This window comes from Centroberyx affinis, unplaced genomic scaffold (assembly GCF_046629955.1).
Source record: "Centroberyx affinis isolate AG114_WGS23_722 - 3 ecotype Tasmania unplaced genomic scaffold, CSIRO-AGI_Caff_v1 ptg000939l_1, whole genome shotgun sequence".
In the NCBI taxonomy this organism is placed as follows: Eukaryota; Metazoa; Chordata; class Actinopteri; order Beryciformes; family Berycidae; genus Centroberyx; species Centroberyx affinis.
In genome coordinates, this window is record NW_027279514.1 from 209,971 (window position 1) to 229,925 (window position 19,955).

Here is a 19,955-nt window from a genome sequence, read left to right on the forward strand (position 1 = left end):
AGGATAAGGCTACAAAAGACTATGAGATTAACAGGACAACAAATCCAGACAACAAACATGCTTAATGTCCATTATTTTCCACAGTGGAATGCTTATGCAAACAACAAGCCATACAATTATTTCCATTGCCATCAAAATCAAACATGACCCATGATTATTGATCATTGCATTCAGAGCTTTAAAATGGTGTATCACATAATAGGGGTCAATAAATTATATTGTTTGAATTATTAATTACTGAATCGAAAAAGTGCATTTTGCAGTACAATGGGTCTCCTGTAGAGTTAAATGAGCCTGGGTTCAAGGTGTTCGGTCACAAATTGCATTTTTTCCTACTGGAATTGATACTTTTGAAATTAGTCAGTCCTTCATGCTTGTAGACTGTATTCTGTCTGTTGCATCGCTGCAGAGGGGCAAGGGAACAAAGGCTACTGACAAAATGACACTGCTCCCTCTGAGACAAATTACTGTAGTTACTGGTAATGATAACGTTCATGTTGGGCATTTATCATCCTGTTAATGCTATTGGAAATTATTGATTTTTCTATCCTTTAATTTGGATTGTGATACAATGTAGAGAGGTTTGAATGAAGGGATTAGCAAGATGTTATGACTGTTTTTGAAAACAGTTATTTTTCATGCCATGCCATGGGCCGTGGGCACTGCAGTACACCCACAATGCACTGCCTCCCTCAGTCGCTTCCCCTCACCTCCGATCCTGGCATTGAAGGCGATACCCACGCCACAGTAGGAGTTGTTAGCCTCCATGGCAACTTCCCCTGCACACCGGGTGCCATGACTGAAATAGAGGGGGAATAAAGTGTTAGCCACATACTGAGACAAAATATGCGGAGACGTGCTTTTTCACTTTTTCTATGTGTTGCCTTGAGCACAACTCCGGATAAGCCAAGAAGGTAGGCAATTACATGCAACCAGATCTGAAAATGGTGCAGAGCATGGCAGGATCGAAGAAAAACATTAAGACACAATACTGGAGATTGGAACACATGAGTTGGTCAGTGATGAATTAAAAAAATAAAAAAATAAAAAAAAAATACTGGGTAAACTATGACCTCCATATGACCTCCATTTTGACGTTGAATAGATGTTCATACAACAGCCTGCACCAACACTGAAACCCATGTAAATAGAGCACCAAAATGAAATTTGAGACGACATCTGTAGTCGTATGAATTTTTACCATGACATAATATCATTTTGTGAAAATTTTGCGCTTGTTTGGGCTGTGGTGAACTTGGCCGCCTCCTGCAAATCACTGGTTTGACACTACTCACTATGATGTATACTATGAATCTACATCATGAAGATTTATGTCAGTCTAAAAAGGCAGGTCAACAGTTTAAGTGTATTTACCCTCCACTACATACCTGAAGTCAGGCAGGCTGCAGTATACAGTATAGGGGCTATATGAATGAAACAAAAGATTTGTTTTCTAGTGTGAATTAGCTTAGTTTATATAGGGTGACTTCAAACATAGTAATAGAACAACATTAAAGACAACAAGGAAGTGAGGAAAAAATGCATGAATGCTGAAGGGGCATGGAAAGCTGATGTATTTATTTAATGGGATCATTCAGCAGGATTATTGGCTGGCTCCCCCTTGAAAAGAAACAAAGGACAACTAGGCATTACCCGTTCTCCTCATCTCTGAGAGGCATGGGATCATGAGACAGACCGTGTGAACCACGCAGGTCAAAACTGGCAAAGGCCTCCTGGCAGACAGACAGAAAACAAATGGAGCACAGTGTAAGACGATGTAACACACGACACACACGGGGCGAGGATGATGCGGCAGGAAAAATTAAGAGGGAATCCCCTGAAAAAGTCTTGATATTGGCACTTGAATTAGTCTGTCAACATGCTTTCTCTGTCTGAGGGCAATCGCTGTCACTGAGGAGATTACGGTGTGTGTGTGGGGGTTTGTGTGGGAATATACAGTATGTATTAGGCATGTGAGTGTATGCAAGTGGGTATGTGCATGCATGTGTGTGTCTGCCTAATAAAAGTGAACATGTTTGAATGAATTATGTTTGCCAGTGTGTATAGGCGTAAGAGGAAGAGGATGTCTTGGGAACATACTGTATAAGAGCAAATATGTACCTCTGTCTCTCTCTCTCTTTCTCTCTCTCTCTCTCTCTCTCTCTCTCTCTCTCTCTCTCTCCCTCCCTCTCCATGCCATACAATCTGCTCTGACAAAGTACAAGTTGGCCCGCGTGCTTCGATCTGCCTTTTGGATTATAAATGACAAGTCAGCACTGCCAATCTGCATCCATATGCTTTATAGCTAGTCTGTGTAACACCAGCCTAACAGAATAAAAAGGCTTTATCACTATATGAATGTCTCAGGTTTTAAGTAATAGAGCAGTTGGGCATTTTAAGTGAAATTCAATACGCAGATTTCAGTATAATGAAAATCCCAGGATTTTATATTGTTACTAAATAGCATTCATGGTAGGACCTACGAACTACATGAGATAAACTGAGTGACGATTGTTTTTATAGTGGAGTTAAAATAATATGATTCAGATGAGATCATTTGTTAGGTTTAATCAAACCATAATTTTCATCGTTTACTCACATAGTTTCTCCTCAGGTCCTTGTTTGTGTGATCTATACCTGATGAGAGGAAAGAGAAAGTTGTATTTTAGTTATATTTTAGTCACACATCATCTACGTTTAGACTGGGGGGGTATAAACGTTTAAAAGGTCAAGTTGAATCCCATATTGTTAATGTTTTAATGGTGTTTTCTATATCAGTAAAAAAAACAACAAGGCAACGGTAAACATGTCATCGCCTGTAAATGATGCAGTCGCCCTTTGGGCCAATCAGCAGCAAGTTATAAAAATGTGAAAAAGGTCAAAGTTTCAAGTCTGTTATGGAACAATGCAAATGCATGCTGCAGGGCCATTTGCATTGTCTGCCAGTCTTTTCTTGTAGGCATTGTTAGCTGTCTGTATTGGTTTATTGTACAAATGATGCAGTCACCCCTTGTGCCAATCAGTAAATTAATGAAAAATCCTTTTGGGGAAGATTGCTTTTTAAGAAACTCAAAATGGTGGAAACTCCAATATGGCATATATCAGTGGTCCTGGAGGTAAAGGATAGAAGGATATGTGCATGAAATTTCACGTCATTCAAACTTGCAGTGTGGTTATTAACATTATTAATTTTGACCTGTAATTGTAGCGACCCCCTAGGGCCAATCAGTGTAATTTTGAAAATGCCAGAACACAGTGGTGAGATGCATCATTTTGTTTTTAATCAAGTTTCATCAAGATCCAATCAGTGTGTGAGACATTGCACATGAACGAACGGACGAACAAACTGATGGACAGATACCGTTCCATCATCACCCCCCATTTCATAGTGTTTTTACCCTGCAACTGCTGCTTAATTTCTAGTTCTTTCCCTCATTCTACACCTTTCCCTGTCTCTTTTTTATCATCCTGTCTTTCCACATCAGCTGCCTTTCTTCCCCTGCCGCCCCCTCCCTCTCCTCCTCCCTCTCTGCTGCAGCGGGGCTCCTGTGGTCTCAGCGAGAGACAAACGAATGAGGGCCCCAGGAGGGCCTCGCCTGCTCTGCCACACATCACTCACTCTCTCCCTCGCTCTCTCAATCACACACACACACACACACACACGCACTGACGGGACCTGCCAGCCTTTGTCCCATGCAGGCAGTGCCTCCGGGTTGTCATGGTAACCTGCAGTCGGTTCGCCGTCGAGGCCTGATTGTGTTCAGCCCTGGGTGGGTGAAGGCTCATTGCAACCCAGCGCACCGTGCCACGCCACGCCAGGTCAGCCCGCCATGTCCTCTACATAACCTCTCACGCTTTATTCTCTCCTGGTCCACTTTCTCTTTTCTTGCCTCAGACACTCTTCTACCTACAAGAAGGTTTCAAGCCAAAGCTCTCCCTCTCGCTCTGTTTCTTTGGAGCGGCGGCTTCCCAGTGCTGCCATCCCCACCGATGCTTTTACTTCCCGATTCAAGTCATACCTACCTGTTCCCGTCCCTGGCCCTTTGCCTGTCACACTGGTTTTCATTGCTTTCGTTGCTTTACTACATCTGGTCCTGTTGTTGTTGTTGTCCCCCATGATGAAATTGGACGGGGAGGAATCTGGATCAGTCTCCCTCTGTTTTTTTGCTCATTTGTTTGTTCTTCCGTCCGTCACACGCAATATGTCAGAATCCGCTAATCAGATTTTGACAAAACTTGGGGAAATGATGTATCTCACCACTGCGTCCCGGCATTTTCAAAATTACACTGATTGGCCCAAAGGGGGACTGCATCATTCATGGGGGAAGACATGTTTACTGTTGCTTTTGTTACTTTTTTGGAAGTAATAATCTTTTCATATAAATAAATGTCTGTTTTGCTACTGTCTATCATCGATTGATATCATTGTGATTCAATCTATAGTCAGTTCATGAAAGCTTTTACATTTGCTGTTCTAAACACCTGGTGTCAGGTAGGTCTTTCAAATATAAGAACAGGAAACTTGCGGATTATCACTTCATTATTTTATTCACTTTCCTTATTCCAAAAGGGGACAAGGAGCACTTTCCTCCTTGCCCGAGCCAAGTTGGCTATCTACTCCACACACAAGGCCAAACAAGGAGGAGGATATGTTCAGCTTGTGACAGTTTTTTTGACTTGAGAGAAATGTTTCTATTTAGTTTCTATTGACTTTGTGTACAGCCATGGGAACAATAATATCTGTTGCTGTTTAAAAGTGTGTGGCGTGGGCCCACATGATGCTTTCATTTCTGAAGCGATAGCAGTTTGTTCAGTTGTTCCTGGTGTGTAACCCCCCTCTCCTTTCTTTTCAAGAATAACACTCTGTGGCGTCATATGAAATTCAAGTGACTCATTAAAGAGTGTTTGTCAAATGTCTCAAATGTCTCTTCCTACACTTGTGGTCCCCACATGCCACTCTATTTTCGTTTACACTTGTCTCCTTTCCCACTCAACCTTCAACATCAATGATCTCGGCAGATTCTCCCTTCCATTTCTCCTTCTCCTTATCCATCTCTTATGCTCCATCATTTGTCTCTTTCTCCTCTCCTCTAATCTCCCTCAGCCTCAATTGTCTGTGATGCTACTCGTTCATTCTTTTGCTCTTGTAGGCAAAACCAGTAGTTACTTGACAACCTCCAAACCCCAAAATCACCCTCTGAAAACCTCAAAGCTCAAAACATTATGGCTCTGAAGCCATTTGTCCCCTATATTTATCCACTATACTCTGTACTATCTACCAGAAATTACCTACAATAATCTTTAAAAAGAGAACTGACAATGAACATGTAGCCTTACAATGCAGCCATGTCCTCCACACTGCAAAAAATATCCATCTTAAGCCAATTAGTCTTGTATTGAGTCTTAAAATCTTTTTCTTTTCTTCTGAAAAAAGTGAAAAAATTGCCATTGAAGTTAGATCAATTCACTTTTTTCCAATATAAAAGCTTTTTCTAAGAATCTTCTTGAATTGGGTATCATTTTCTTGGACTACTTGTTCTACTTTGTTTCAAGATATTGACACGTGAAACTGCATTGAAAACGAGCAGAATTATCTCACTCCTATGGGAGCATTTTTCAAACTTTCAAAAAGAAGATTTTAAGACTGGATATGAGACTAAATGGCTTGTTAGGATGGAAGTCTTTTGCAGTGTAAGTGCGCATCCCCTTGACAGACTTGAACCCTGCAGTTCTATCTACATCAGTGTTGTTTTGTGAAAAGAATTGCTTGTCTGCAGGAGGCAAAGGAGCCTGCTTTATTAAGAGAGTTCATCCTTGTTTCAACTCAATTATAAGTAAGACGCCTCGGTGTGCATACGCGCACTTGTGTGTGTGTGTATGTGTGTGTGTGTGTGTGTGTGTGAGAGAGTGTGTGTGTGAGTGATCAGTCAGACCCTAACACAAAGACAATCGCTGCTCACACACAGAGTCACGTCAGCTTTAAAAAGGTGACACCGTCACCTCTGCAAGTTTGTGTGGAGACGTCTTCGGGAATTAACGTCAAGCTGCTCGGGAGGGAGCGAAGTAACAAGTGAACAAGGGATGGAGGGAAGAAGAAAGAACGGAGGGATGGAGGGATGTGAAGGAGGACTGGGACTAGAGAATCTGCGCCCAATCCCCCACCAGACTGAGTGTGTGTCACTCCCGTGGGTATACGAGTGTGTGACACCAGTAACGATGATAGGATGTGGTGTGTTGGTAATCACCCTGATAATAGGCGTATCTGACAGTGCAGCCCTCTGTCAACCTAATGAAGATCTCAGCGGCTTGGTGGAGCCAAGCCAACACACAGCGCAACTCTATAGGAGGCAGAGACTGAGTGTGTGTGTGTGTATGTATGTTTTGGGTGCATGCGTGTGTGTAGAGTGGACAGACATGTATTTGTCGGTGTCTGGATGCACACGTGCGCAGCATGAGCGCATGTATGCTCCATAACCGGTGTGTCACGCAGGTCAATGTGAGCATCAAAACATTGCACGCTGAAGTATAAACAAGGCTGATCAGAGTGGAAAATGCATTCGCTCACGTGCATTCACTCAGGTGGCACCATATTGCCATAAATACATCCGTAAACACACTCCGACACAGTCCAAGGTCTTCTAAGTGTGAAAGTAGACAGTCATGTCCCACAGCTAGATGGAACACTGTAGGTGGTGGAGCCAATGCAAAACCTTCCATGAATACAAATGCTTTGAACCTGGCTGACCCAGTCTAGATTGTGATTGTGCAAGCGTGTGTGTGTGTGTGTGTGTATGCCGCTCTGCATGTGTGCCAGCATTCAGCAGCAGCAGCAGCACTCTATCGCCTTGCTTCCGCAGTATTCATGCTGGTCCTCAGGGTCAAACACACACACAAATCAGACACAGAGATGCGTCGGAGGCCATTTTGAGCCTGAGCTGCCGCTGTGAAAATGAGCCGACATCACTTCAGAGGAGGCCCCCGCTACACCTAGGGCCTCCCGGCCCGCTCTCACCGCTTAGCTCTCCTCTGTAGGAGTCAGAGGTACTGTAAAAAAACACAAAGCAAAAGTCAACAGGCTGGCTTACCCACTAGAGGGGAGAGGGTGGGGTGAGGACTGAGAGAGGGGGAGAGAGGTGAGAGAGAGAGGTGGGGGTGGGGGGGTAGGATAGGGATATGTCTCTCTGGGTCCGATTTATACTGGGGTTCGACCAATATGGGTTTTTGAAGGCTGATAGCTACTTGTAATATTTTTTTGGCCATTTTCGTGCTAAAAAATTCACAAAAATTCCCAAATATTCAGAATTTTATTCTTGTTGGGGTGGAAAAGCCTCTAAAATAGCATTTAGACCATGGAACTGAAACCTGATAATAATAATAATAATTATCATCATCATCATCATCACCATTATCATCATAATAACATATTTGTGCATACTTCTTCTACAATAAACATGGAATCTAACAAACTGCATCATATCATCGTATCAGAGGTGGATGACACTGACTGGCCAACATGCCATTTTTAATAAAAGGCCAATATCGGCAAAATAATATATCGGTCAAACCCTACTTCATACAGTTGTCAGTAACGTTGTCTAATGTGCTATTCTAATCCTACTTTATGCAGATCCCAGTCTCTACCGTACATGTTTGCATGTTTGAAAAAGAAGAGGCAAGGTGTGTGTGTGTGTGTGTGTGAGAGAGAGAGAGAGACAGAGAGAGAGAGCTGCAGAGAGACAGTGGTGTGTATCACCACACAGCGAGGGTGAGACTTCCTGGCCCTATACCTCCGTCTAATTAATCAGCTCGGTATTTAAGAAGAGCCGGGGTGGACACAAAGACCTGCCTGTAATTAGGTAGCTTCGTTCAGGGTGTGTGTGTGTGTGTGTGTGTGTGTGTGTGTGTGTGTGTGTGCATGTGTGTGTGTGTGTGTGTGTGTGTGTTGGGGGGGATCAGGGATAGAAAGAGTGAACGGGAAAGAGAGCATGGCACATAGCGTGGGGAGAGGATAGAGAGGTTGTTGAGGGATGGGTGGAGAGAGTGATACAAGGATGGAGAAAGGGATGTGGGGGAAAGTGGAAAGCATGGCACAGGGAGAGGAAGAGAGGAGGGGGAGGAAGGAAGAGAGGGCAGAGAAAGAAAGAGAAATGAGGAGGAAGAGAGGCACAAGCTTAGAGAGGGAAAGGGTAAGGCGAAGGGAGGAGTGGGGAAGGTAAAATACAAAACAAGAAAATGAAAGAGAGAGAGAAGAATGAAGGGAAATGATGGTGAGGACAAGACGCAGGGAGAGAGAGGGACAAAGGAGAGAGGATGAAGAAAAGGTTGACTTGTAAAGTGGGACATTAGTATTCAAAGCGGCTCCCTTTCACCCCCACCACCCCACCACTGCTGCCCTGTCTGCCCAGCAGCCAGCTCTCCTCCTGGGGTGGACCCAGACGCAGAGCTGGGGGTGGCGGAGGAAGGGTGTGTGTGTGTGTGTGTGTGTGTGTGTGTGTGTGTGTGTGTTTTGGGACTTTCAGACATTGCACGTCTGAAATAGGGACATGAAATGCTTCCTTCCATGTAGATCTCCATATTGAAATTGAGAAATTTCTTTGTCTAGGACAGAGAAGCGTAATTGATGTTGTTGTAGCGCAGCAAGATAGTGATCCATGACGGTAGCCATGGACCCAGTGTAGTAAGAAAGTGATCCATCACCCCCAGACGTCATCCAGCCAGGATTGGTGGCGATTAGAGCTTGGGCATTTCATGTCGTGCACTAGTAAGAAACACCGGGCAACTCAACTTGCAGTTAAAACCAAAGACAGCATTCCTATCACTTAAATGTTTAAGTTAAATTGATCCTTGACCTTGCAAACATATGCTTAGGATTTGGAATCAAGTCTGTCTCTGTTATTTTCATAGTTATGACTAAAAAATGCTAATCATCTGATGGCAGAAATCCCAGATCCAGATCACCACCAAAATCTAATCAACTGTTCCATCTGTCCATCAAATTTCACATATATCCATTCATAACTTTTTGAGATATCCTGCTGATAGACAGACAGACAAACTAATTAACTGACAGGAGCAAAAACATAACCTCCTTGCTGGAGATAATTACTACTTTACTTAATACTCCCTGGGAGCAGTAATTTATGTAGAGCGTACTTCTTTGTATGAAGGCCCTGTGTTTGGTTTGTCATGTATATGAGTGCCACAGATCAAGTGTGATGGCTTCCTTTCAAAAGTATTATGCCAACTCCAGCTGCTGCTTGTACCCACTCATTCTGCAAACAATGTGAGGTTGAAAAACTTTGAAAAATTAAAGTACTGTCAACAATAAGAATGTCAATCCCACAACTAAACAGCATTGCTGCAATTATGTACGGTTGCCATTATTCGGCATGTCTAATAAGTTGTTTTCTACATTTTTCTGAACATGGTGGACCCGTGGGGAAAAACAGTGATTTTCTCTCTATTTGACTTATCAAAAATCCCATTCTTTTCCATCAATGCCACCCGCTGACACATGTCATAGTTGGAAAACCCACTGTACATTTCCCCATCAACTAGATGCCCCATAGCTGCTCCTATGTGTGTCTTCCACCTCCCTCTCCCCTCTAAACTACTTCCCAACTACTCCTCTGTGCCACTCAGGTCTCCTCCGCCTCGCCTCGCTCTCATTCGGCTAATTGTATTCACAGCCAACGGTGTTGACAAATTCATTTTGAAATCCATTAGTCCCGTGGCGTTGTCTAAACGATGCGCCCATTAATGTCCATTGCTTTAATACCCCTGATTCACATTCTAATAGCCGTCTGATAAATCAGGTTATCTGCGACACCTTCCACGCGCCGTGAAGAGCGGAAATTAGAGAATTATTAACTATCTGCGGTGTTCTGTCGTGTCCGGGTGTGTTAGGAAGCAGAGGAGAGGAGGAGATGATGGAGGAGAGGAGAGGGGAGAGAGAGAGAGAGAGAGAGAGGGAGAGAGGGAGGGAGGATGATGGAGAGAGAGCAGGGAAATAGGAGGAATGGATGAGGGAAAAGCGGCGAGAGGGGAAGAGAGAGAGAGAGAGAAAGCGAGATAATGGGGAACATGGAGAGCAGCGGGACTAAGCGACAGTAAATCTACATGAGATGAAGACAAACATGAGAGCAGAGTCAAGATGAGCAGGGATTGAGGGAAGAATATGGAGGAGCAGACGGGAGGAGAAACACTAGAAGACCAAGGAGAGACACTCAAACTGAGTAAATTTAACCTGCATTCTACTTTAACTGCTTGGCTACTCTCTCTTCTCTTCTGCCCCTCACTAGTTACTGCATGATCCCATGCAACTATCAAGCTTTTGAAATGAAATAAAAAAATACTTTCCCCTCCTCCTCCTTCTGCCATTCCACCTCCACCTTTTCCCTCCTCCTCTCTCTCGCCCTCATCTCCAGCCCACTCCTTGCCCTTCCTCCTCTCTCCTCCTCCTCCTTCTGCTGTTCCACCTCTAACTCCTTTTTCCTCCTCCTCCTCATTTCTTCTTCCATCTTATCCTCCTCCTCTCTACACCTCCTGAACATAGAGTGAGGTTGGTGTCAGTAGCTCTGCCTGTGGTGGCTAGTGGTGTGTGTGTGTGTGTGTGTGTGTGTGTGTGTGTGTGTGTGTGTGTGTGTGTGTGTGTGTGTGTGTGTGTGTGTGTGTGTGTGTGTGTGTGTGTGTGTGTGTGTGTGTGTGTGTGTGGATTAGCCACGTTGGCCTGATTAGCTGCTTGTTTACCTACCAGCACAACCACCATCACCACCACAGGGCTTCAAGGGCAACACCAGTGGACCGACTCCCCGCACACACACACACACACACACACACACACACACACACAGACACACACACACACACACACAAACACACCAATACAGCTCACCAAGATGTGTCCATTAGCTGTTTTCTGTGTGTGTGTGTGTGTGTGTGTAATCACGCCTCCATCGAGTCGCCCGCCGTGGCACAGGGCTCTTAATTAAGAGGAGGATGTGTGTGTGTGTGTGTGTGTGTGTGTCTGGGGGGGCGGAGCAGCTGGCAGGAGGCATTGGGGCCAGAGAACATCTGCAGGAGGCCGCAGCGCGACACGCCTGCACACACACCTAAACACACACACACACACACACACACACACACAGGCATATGAAAGCACAAGGCGTGCACATAAGCACACACACCATTACCACTTGGTAACTCACACCCCTGGGAACAGACACACACACAGACACACACACACACACATACACGTGCACGCATGCAAGCGCACACACACTCACATTGAGTGCTGCCATCGCCACTGCCGCCATACCAGTGGGACTGTCACCATGGCAACCCGGGACTGGTCATGTCACCCGTTTTAGTGAGATGGGTGACAGCAAGAGAGAGAGAGAGAGAGAGAGAATGAGAGAGAGACAGAAGGAGGGACAGAGAGAGAGAGAGAGGCAGCCGATAAAAAGAGCAAAAGACAAAGACAGAGAGCAAGGGGCATTAAATACCCTCCACATGGCTGGGCATCAGTCTTCTTTCAAAACAAAAGGGTAAAGATAGAAAGATCGAGGGAGAGAGAGAGGGAGAGAGAGCGAGGGAGAGAGACAGAGAGGGATCCTATGGGTGCTCTCCCACCAAGCCCTGGATGTGAGGAGGTCAGCAGCTTAGAGGACTTCAGACGCACCATGGAGCCCTCTGAAGTCAGCCTCCCTCTTCAATAAGTCAAGAGGCGCTGTATAGTCGTATAATACTGTACACACACACACACACACACACACACACACACACACACACACTCACATGATGGTCTTGGTGATAGAGAGTGAAAAGGTGGAGAGGAGGAGAGGGATTTTGTCCTTGCTACAGGGCATCGCTACAGCTAAGGGTAAAGGATTAAAGGATCATACCAGCCTTATTGAGTTTTTTTCTTCATCCCCTGCTGTTAACTGTGTCTACCCATATAAGAAATGAATTTTAGTATTAAGTGTTTTGCTTACCTTTCAACCCCTCATGACTCGAGTGCATCTCCCACAACATTTAAAACACTGTAAAGGTGCTTTGTGTAGAATTTTAACATCAATACATCAGTACCACATTAATTACCGTAAACAAACAAGAAGACACTAAGAAGATTAGCAGCCTCTAGTGACCTCTACACTGTATTTTACATTATATGGCAAATCTGCTGGATTGCTTTATGGCACAAAGGGAGATTGCTTTAAAGCAATCAAAAAAGGAAGAGGGAATGTGTGAAAAGCTGATGGAAAAATCACTTTTAATATGTTTATCCTCTTCAAGACACCAGAGAAATGTGGTTTTCATTTTGAGAAACTCTAGCATTAACAATACCACTAGTATGAGAAAGAGCCTACTAATCGTCTCAACCATGGTCTCATATGTTTACTGTAATACCAATGAATTACAATTAATTTCACCAAAATATATTGATATTTAAAGATGCTCCTTTAAATTGTCCTTTGTGTTTTGCATGGGTGCCATTACATACGGTGGGGTGGGCTTATTAGCACTTAAAGCTTATTTGACTGACTTGTCACAAAAATAATAATAATAATCATTTAGTCATATTCAAATTCAAGTCAAATTGAAGTATTATTGTAAGAGGTGCTTTGGGAGACATCTGGAGCTGCGAGGTAAGTCCGTTTCTATTCAAATGTCCTGACAAGGCAGTGAATGGCACTAAAATAATCAAGTCAGTCACATAAAGTGATCTGTAGCTATTGGAGGGAAAAAGGTCAGTAACGCCAGTATGATCCTTTAAGTCTCTAACCGTCTGTACATGGATTGGGAAATGGCCTGGAACTACAAAGACAAGGCCACACACACACACACACACACACACACACACACACACAAACACACACACATACAAGCACACACACAGATCACTGCCAATAGCATCTCTACAAGCTGGCGTATGTTTGAATCTCTGTGTGTATATTGGTGTGTATGCATACATGTGTATTCTTGTGTGTGTGCACATATGAGTGTCTACAAGTATATGTAGATATATGAGTGATTATGAGTATGTGTGTATGAGCGTATGTGAGATAGAGAGAGAGAGAGAGAGAGAGAGAGAAAGAGAGAGAGAGATAGTGTGACATGAGATTTATATTCATTAATCAATACCTGTGGTCCTTGGGCTGGGCTACACAGTATCGATCTGCAGCCAGAGCCTTGAGTGTGAGCGCTTGAACCTTGACCCCAATAAAACCATAATATGCCTCCATAAAAACAAATGTGTCCCCAGTCTGCACTGACTGGGGCAGCCGCCTGGAAATGGAGTGGAAAGCTACACCAGTCCAGAAACCAATATGGCAGAAAGTGACTGTTTAGTGCTTGTTGAACTGAGGTGAAATGCGACCATGCTGATCTGGCCACTCAATAGGAACACTAACAAAAAATATCCAAAGTCATTTAGTCTAGTGCTTAGTCTAGTGAGTCAGAAAACAAGTGACCAAATATGTCAATAGGGTGAGATCATTTCACTTGCAGCCTTTCCAATGAGGAATTTTGAAGATTTTCTAGAATAAACAACAGAGGTGGAAAGTAACTAAGTACATTTACTCGAATACTGTACTTAAGTACAATTTTGAGGTACTTGTACTTTACTTGAATATTACCATTTTATGCTACTTTATACTTCTACTCCACTACATTTCAGAGGAAAATATTGTACTTTTTACTCCACTACCTTTATTTGATAACTTAAATTACTAGTTACTTTGCAGATTCAGATTATTAATACAAAATATAATCAACTAATAAATTGTGATGTATTATTATAGATTACTGTAAGCTACCCAGCAGTATATAAAGTAGTGGAAATCAACCCCACCTTTTCCAGCTGCAACATTAAAGTGATGCTTACACATTAATGCATCAATAATTCTAATTCAATAATATAATATATACTGTATTATTCTGAAACGGGCCATTCTGCATAATGAGTACTTTTACTTTTGTTGCTTTAAGTACATTTTGATGCTAATACTTTTGTACTTTTACTTAAGTAACATTTTGAATGCAGGACTTTTACTTGTAACAGAGTATTTTTAAACTGTGGTATTTCCACTTTTACTTAAGTAAAAGATCTTAGTACTTCTTCCACCACTGATAAACAAGATGGATAATCTTCAAATCTAGAAATAGGTGACAAAACAAGTGAAATTATCTCACCCCACTGGCAGGTTTTGTCACTTTTTAAAGAAAATAAGATTTTAAGACTCAATACCAGATTAAATTACTTGTAAATATATTTCTATTTTGTTTGTTTTTGCTGTGAATGGAGTGGACTGATTAGATGATGTTTCAAACATCTCCTCCCAACTAGAGTACATAAATCAAAGTGGATGAAATTGGGTGACAAAATGTCTCGATATTTTACTTGTCTCATGCTGCTATTTCTTATTTCTTCAGTCAGAAAAATTGCAAGAAATTTCAAACTAAATACTTCACGAAATAACATTGATATTCAAGGGCTCCATTAATCCTACACATCAGCCTTGCTGTTCGCTCTACAGGGAGAAACAGCGTGAGTGTCACATTATAAACATTATAACTAGACCGCTGGATTGAATTACTGAAGAATCCTCATAGAAAATAATTGTTTTTTTTCCTCAAGTGTTGTGAAAGACACCAGCACAGTTAGAATGAGGAAATAAGCACATTATGATTAATTTAGGGACCTTTATATAGAAGATGATAATAAGGATATAGCCTGTTTGTGTGTGTGTGTGTGTGTGTGTGTGTGTGTGAGAGAGAGAGAGTGAGAGTGAGAGAGAGAGAGAGAGAGAGAGAGAGAGAGAGAGAGAGAGAGATGTAGAGAGAGTTGTAGTGTAAGCATGCTCTGGTTCCAGCCAGATTCAACATTAATGATTGACTGAGATCAGCTCTAGCTGTGGGATCAAATACTCTGTCTGCTAAATAATGTAGCGTACAGGGCCAATGACTGTCCCATATGGACCAGAGAGGGAGGGAGAGAGAGAGAGAGAGAGAGAGAGAGAGAGAGAAAGAGAGATGTTGTTGGAAACCTAATGTATAGCAGGCAAGTATGTCAGCGACTGCTAAATACTCTGGGGCTGGAAAAAGGATCTCTGTCAAATGTGTGTGCGTGTGTGTGTGTGTGTGTGCGCGCGTGCGTGTGCGCGCGTGCGTGTGTGCGTGCATGCGTGTGTGTTTGTGTTTGTGACTATGTTAGCAATGTGTGTCACTCATCAATAATGCACGGCCCTTGGTTCTCCCCTCTTCAAAGCTAGTGACGCTCCAGTGTTCCACATAATTAACTCTCTCTCTCTCACACATTCACACACACACACACACGCACACACACACACACACACACACAGAGCTAAATACAGTTGAGGAGGAGGCAGCAAACAAATACACAAATATAAAATTGTGCCGAAACTCCAAGATACCTCCACAATCCAACAATAAACTTGACTATAAAAAACTTTTTTATGATTTCATGCTATAGACAGTGCTAAAGTGTTCTTCAGTTCTTTCTCAGAGCCATTAAATTAGAGCTCAAGGGCTAGCTGACCTGAAAGCATTCTGACAGATATTTTTTATGCAAGAAGTGCAGAACAATTTAGACTATAACCCACTTCAACAAAATCTAGATATTAAATGACCTGAGAGGCGTCCAGTCCACTTGACAATATGCACAGTGTTCTGGTAGAAGCTGGTAGATAAATCTAAAATCTACCTCAAAGAAGAACACTTTGTCATGTCATTTAGAGCCCATTTACTTCTGTCTACATCTAGTTTTCAATCCCCCCGATAATTTTGCAAAGTGTTCTGTATGTAATTAGATTTTTTAACATCTACTTGTTTTTTGTCATTTTTAAAATACAAATCCAGTGTCAAACCTACCTTGAAATTAACTGCTAAACCGCCCTAAATAAAGAGTTATGGATGTGACAATAAAGTTTGTAAGGTGACATGTTTTTGAGGGATTATTTCCTGGTGTAGTCTTCCGTTTCTTCCTGTGGGTGTCAGGTGATTGACAGTAAGCAGAGCGTAATGTAATGCACACACTGATATGAAAACTCTTGTGCACAGTGACTTTGACAAAACCAAATAAAGGCTTCATGTTTACTGTGATGGATTCTCTCACTCTGTGGAAGTTGGTTTTTATACTGTACAAGAATAAATGGCAGCAAATGGCTTCTTCTGGAAGGAAAATGTCCTGGTATCTCCAACTATGCTGACTGTGTGCAGACAGCAGCAGGAGTAATGGAGGCGATTGGCAGGAACTTAAAAAAAACAGACCAGTCTCCCAAAAACGTAATTATTCCTTTACTGTAAATTCCTTTAATGGGGAAATGTAAACAAGGCCAGAAGGAGACAGATAGATAAATCACCATGATGACCCTTTTTCAGGGAAAATAAATGGCTAGCAAAGAAATGAGGTAGGAAATGCAATGATGGCCATAACGATAATGATAATGAAGATTTTTTTTTTTTTTTTGGTGTCATGGGATTTTCTCTTTCGTGCTTTTATTGAAATGGATTAAAATAGTCAGAACAGCAGGGAGGCAAGGATCTATTTTCAGACCATTTTGTGCTTTGAAATGGTGCTTCAGCAAGGGGTTGTGTAAAATATGCACAGACAGACAGACAGACACACACACACACACACACACACACACACACACAAGGAGTGAGTGGTGTTGATGCCAGCTTGGAGTGATGGCAATATCAGAGACTGGAGGAGCTGCTAATGAACAGTGAGAATGGGAAGAAAGGCTCCAGCTCAATCCACTAATTGCCTTAAAAGCTTTTCATACAATTTACCCTGTCAACAGAGATGGTGTGCGTGTGTGTGTGTGTGTGTGTTTTTTTCTTTTTTAAGAAAAAGAGATAATTCTGAGAAAACATATTGTAGGATAGTGTGAGAGAAATGCACAGTGGTTTTACACCTACGCAGGTCCAATCACACACTCAGTCTCTCTCTCTCTCACTCACTCACACACACACACACACACACACACACACCACAAGATGTCTTATAATTAAGTTGAAGCCTGTAACATTTAAAACTACAGTCAGACATTTCAGACACTCCAAGAGAGCCATAAACACTGAGGAAGGGACACACACACTCTCGCTTGATCACTCATTCCAACACACACAGACATTCACACGCACACATTCACATAAATACCCATATCTTCACACACACACAGACACACACACCACTTGCTCCTTGCAATACACACTAGAGTGCACTGCAGCAGGGTGCTGTAGCATGGCCCAGCCCTCATTAAAGTAAAAAGCCTGCTGAGTGTTTTAAGCAGCATTAAGGCAACAGCAGAGTCATAAATACAGGCAGCTCTCCTCGGTGCTCTCCAGAAGGGCTCCCAGGCCTATTGTTCATAACACACAGCTCAAGGAGCGGAGAGGCACTCACTTAAAACCTAACACACACTCCATGCTGTACACTGACACACATCCATGCATACTGTACAGGCACACACTGTACACTCAGGCTCTCTGCCACATTTAAGACTTTTTAGGGCCTTCTTAATGCTACCTGGAAATGCATTTAAGACCAATTTAAAAAAAAAAAGAATAAACATAGTTAGCAAAATTTCTGAAACTGTAAATAGGCAGTTTGAGAAAAAGGACACCAGGAAATTAATTGTTAAGGGACATGAAGTCCAGTTGTGTTTAGTAAAGCAGATACGATGCATATTGTACTACTAACCATATTCTGTATTGATTAAACAGTGAACATGCAGTGCAAATAAGACCTGTAATGAATTAATACATTCCAATAGTTCATAAGGCCTTAAATTTAGATAATTTAGTTTAAGACATTGTAAGGACCTGTGGATACCCTGGTACACATGCATGCATACAAACATTTACATGAATACAGACCGCCAAACATACACACACAGTGATCCATGCTTGCTCACACACACACATACGCAGATACACATTCTCAGGCCAGTCCAGTCTGTGTGCTTCCACAGTCAGATGTTAACTGAGGCAAGGCTGTTCACTGTGGAGCTGAACTGTGAAGACGGCTGCATTCATTGGCAAAGTGTGTGTGTGTCTGTGTGTGTGTGTGTATATGCATCTAAATACGCATCAATGAGTACTTGCACGTCCTCAAGCGTGCATACATATGTGTTTATATGTGTGTGTATGTGTGTATGTGTGTGTGCACCCACCCCAATATACCCATCCATGAGTAAATGTGCATCTTCAAGCATGCATGCGTGTCTATATTCCTTATGTGTGTGTGTGTGTATGTGTGTGTACGTGCATGTGCGAATATAAACTAAAGCTTAATCTACAAAGCTGCTGACGAGGGATTTCACGCAGCGGTGGTGATGGCAACGGCGGGAGGGAGGAGGCTTGGAAGGGGTGTAGGTGGGGTGGTGTGTGTGTGTGTGTGTGTGTGTGTGTGTGTGTGTGGGGTGGGGGGGGGGGGCTGGAGGTGTCACCCAATCCTTGTGATCAGACAGCAGCCTATGTAGCCCCTCCACCCCGCCCCCCACTCAAAAAAAAACAAGAAACAACCGAACCAATTGCTGTCACACACGATTGCCCCGCAGATATCCGACACATGTCCCGCATCAGCGGCCGTGTCGCGCATACCTAATTTCCATGGATGGGTGTGGGGGGTGATGATGATGGGTTGGGAGGGTGGGGGGGGGTGGGGGTGGGGGGGGGTGCTGGCAGCCAATCGTGACATAGTGGCAGGTCAGCACTGGTGAAAAGGGGGTATGGGGGTCAACGGGGGGGCAGGGGTCATGAGGGTCCTGGGTCAATTTATCACAGTCAATAGATAGATAGATGGAAAGATGAATAGGTGGCTGGATACCCCCCTGAGTGAGGCACAGCGCCGGTGGGTGGATGGGGTGTCGAGTGTGTTTGTGTAGGCAGAGGGTTGCATGTGTGTTTGTAACTGTGTGTGTGTGATTTCTGTGAGTCTGTGTGTGTGTTCAGTTTGCATGCATTCTTTCTCAGATACTTGTGGGTGTGTGAATTTAAGTGTATGTGTGGGTGGGTAGTGGTACTGCTGCTGGGCAGGGGGATAAAGTGTGTGTGGGGGGGGGGGGGAGGGGGGGGGGGTCCTGTTCAGCTGAGGTGTGTGTCTCCGGTGTAAGGAGGCCTACGGACTGAGGACTCGTCCCTAGAGTCCGTCGTCTGTCAATACAGACAGCAGGGAGAGGGAGAGCTGGCCCTGGGTCAACACCAAAGCCAATACCTGGAGACAGGCAGCACACACACACATGCACACACATGCACCAAACACACACACACACACCCAGCGAGCCAATAACTGCAGCCCATTATTGAGCTGGCCAGGTCCAAGTTCTGACACGAGCCACAATTAACCCTTGAATCCCCAGTGGGCCGCTGGATGTTCATTTGAAGCGGCTAACAAGGCTAAATGTGAGAGCAGTGGCTCCAGTAATGAGACAGGATAACTGTGCTGTGTTGCAGCCTGAGCAGGTCAGCTCTCACCGGCCCCGAGGATAATATCCTCCTTCCAGACTCCTGTTAGACCGCTTCCACCTCAGCAGAATTACCCAGTATGGCTACTGGAATAGCTACAGTACACCCAGCACACACCTGCAGCAACTCCTCATCTCTGTTGACTGTCATTGGAGCAATAAACCAAATTCCTCTATCTCTGTCTCACACGCAAACACGGGCTAAAGGCTAAAGGTCGCTGGTTTGAATCCCAGGAGCACCTGGGAACATGTGAGTGGGGAAAGTGACTGAGTAACGCTCACCTCTCCCTCAACAATCACTGCTGAGGTGCCCTTGAGCTTGGCTCTTAATCCCCGGCTGTTCCAGTGGAGCTGCTCATTGGCCAGCAGTATTAGACTGGTTTTACTGGGCAGCTCCCTATGTGAATGTGTGGAACTGTGAAGCAGGGTGTCGCTGGAAAAGAGCTCAGTCAATTTTCCCTG

The 19,955-nt window shown here is 43.6% G+C and overlaps 1 protein-coding gene across 1 annotated transcript in view; it reads right to left on the minus strand.

Annotated features, from left to right (window-relative positions):
• Positions 1 to 19,955, minus strand: part of LOC139645994 (endoprotease bli-like) — a 160,580-nt gene that overhangs the window by 71,962 nt on the left and 68,663 nt on the right. The window contains exons 6-8 of the mRNA XM_071521882.1: positions 2,600 to 2,637; positions 1,654 to 1,733; positions 711 to 799 (exon numbers count right to left, since the gene is read on the minus strand). Coding sequence (XP_071377983.1) covers positions 711 to 799; positions 1,654 to 1,733; positions 2,600 to 2,637 — 207 coding nt within the window. The remainder of the gene's footprint in view (positions 1 to 710; positions 800 to 1,653; positions 1,734 to 2,599; positions 2,638 to 19,955) is intronic.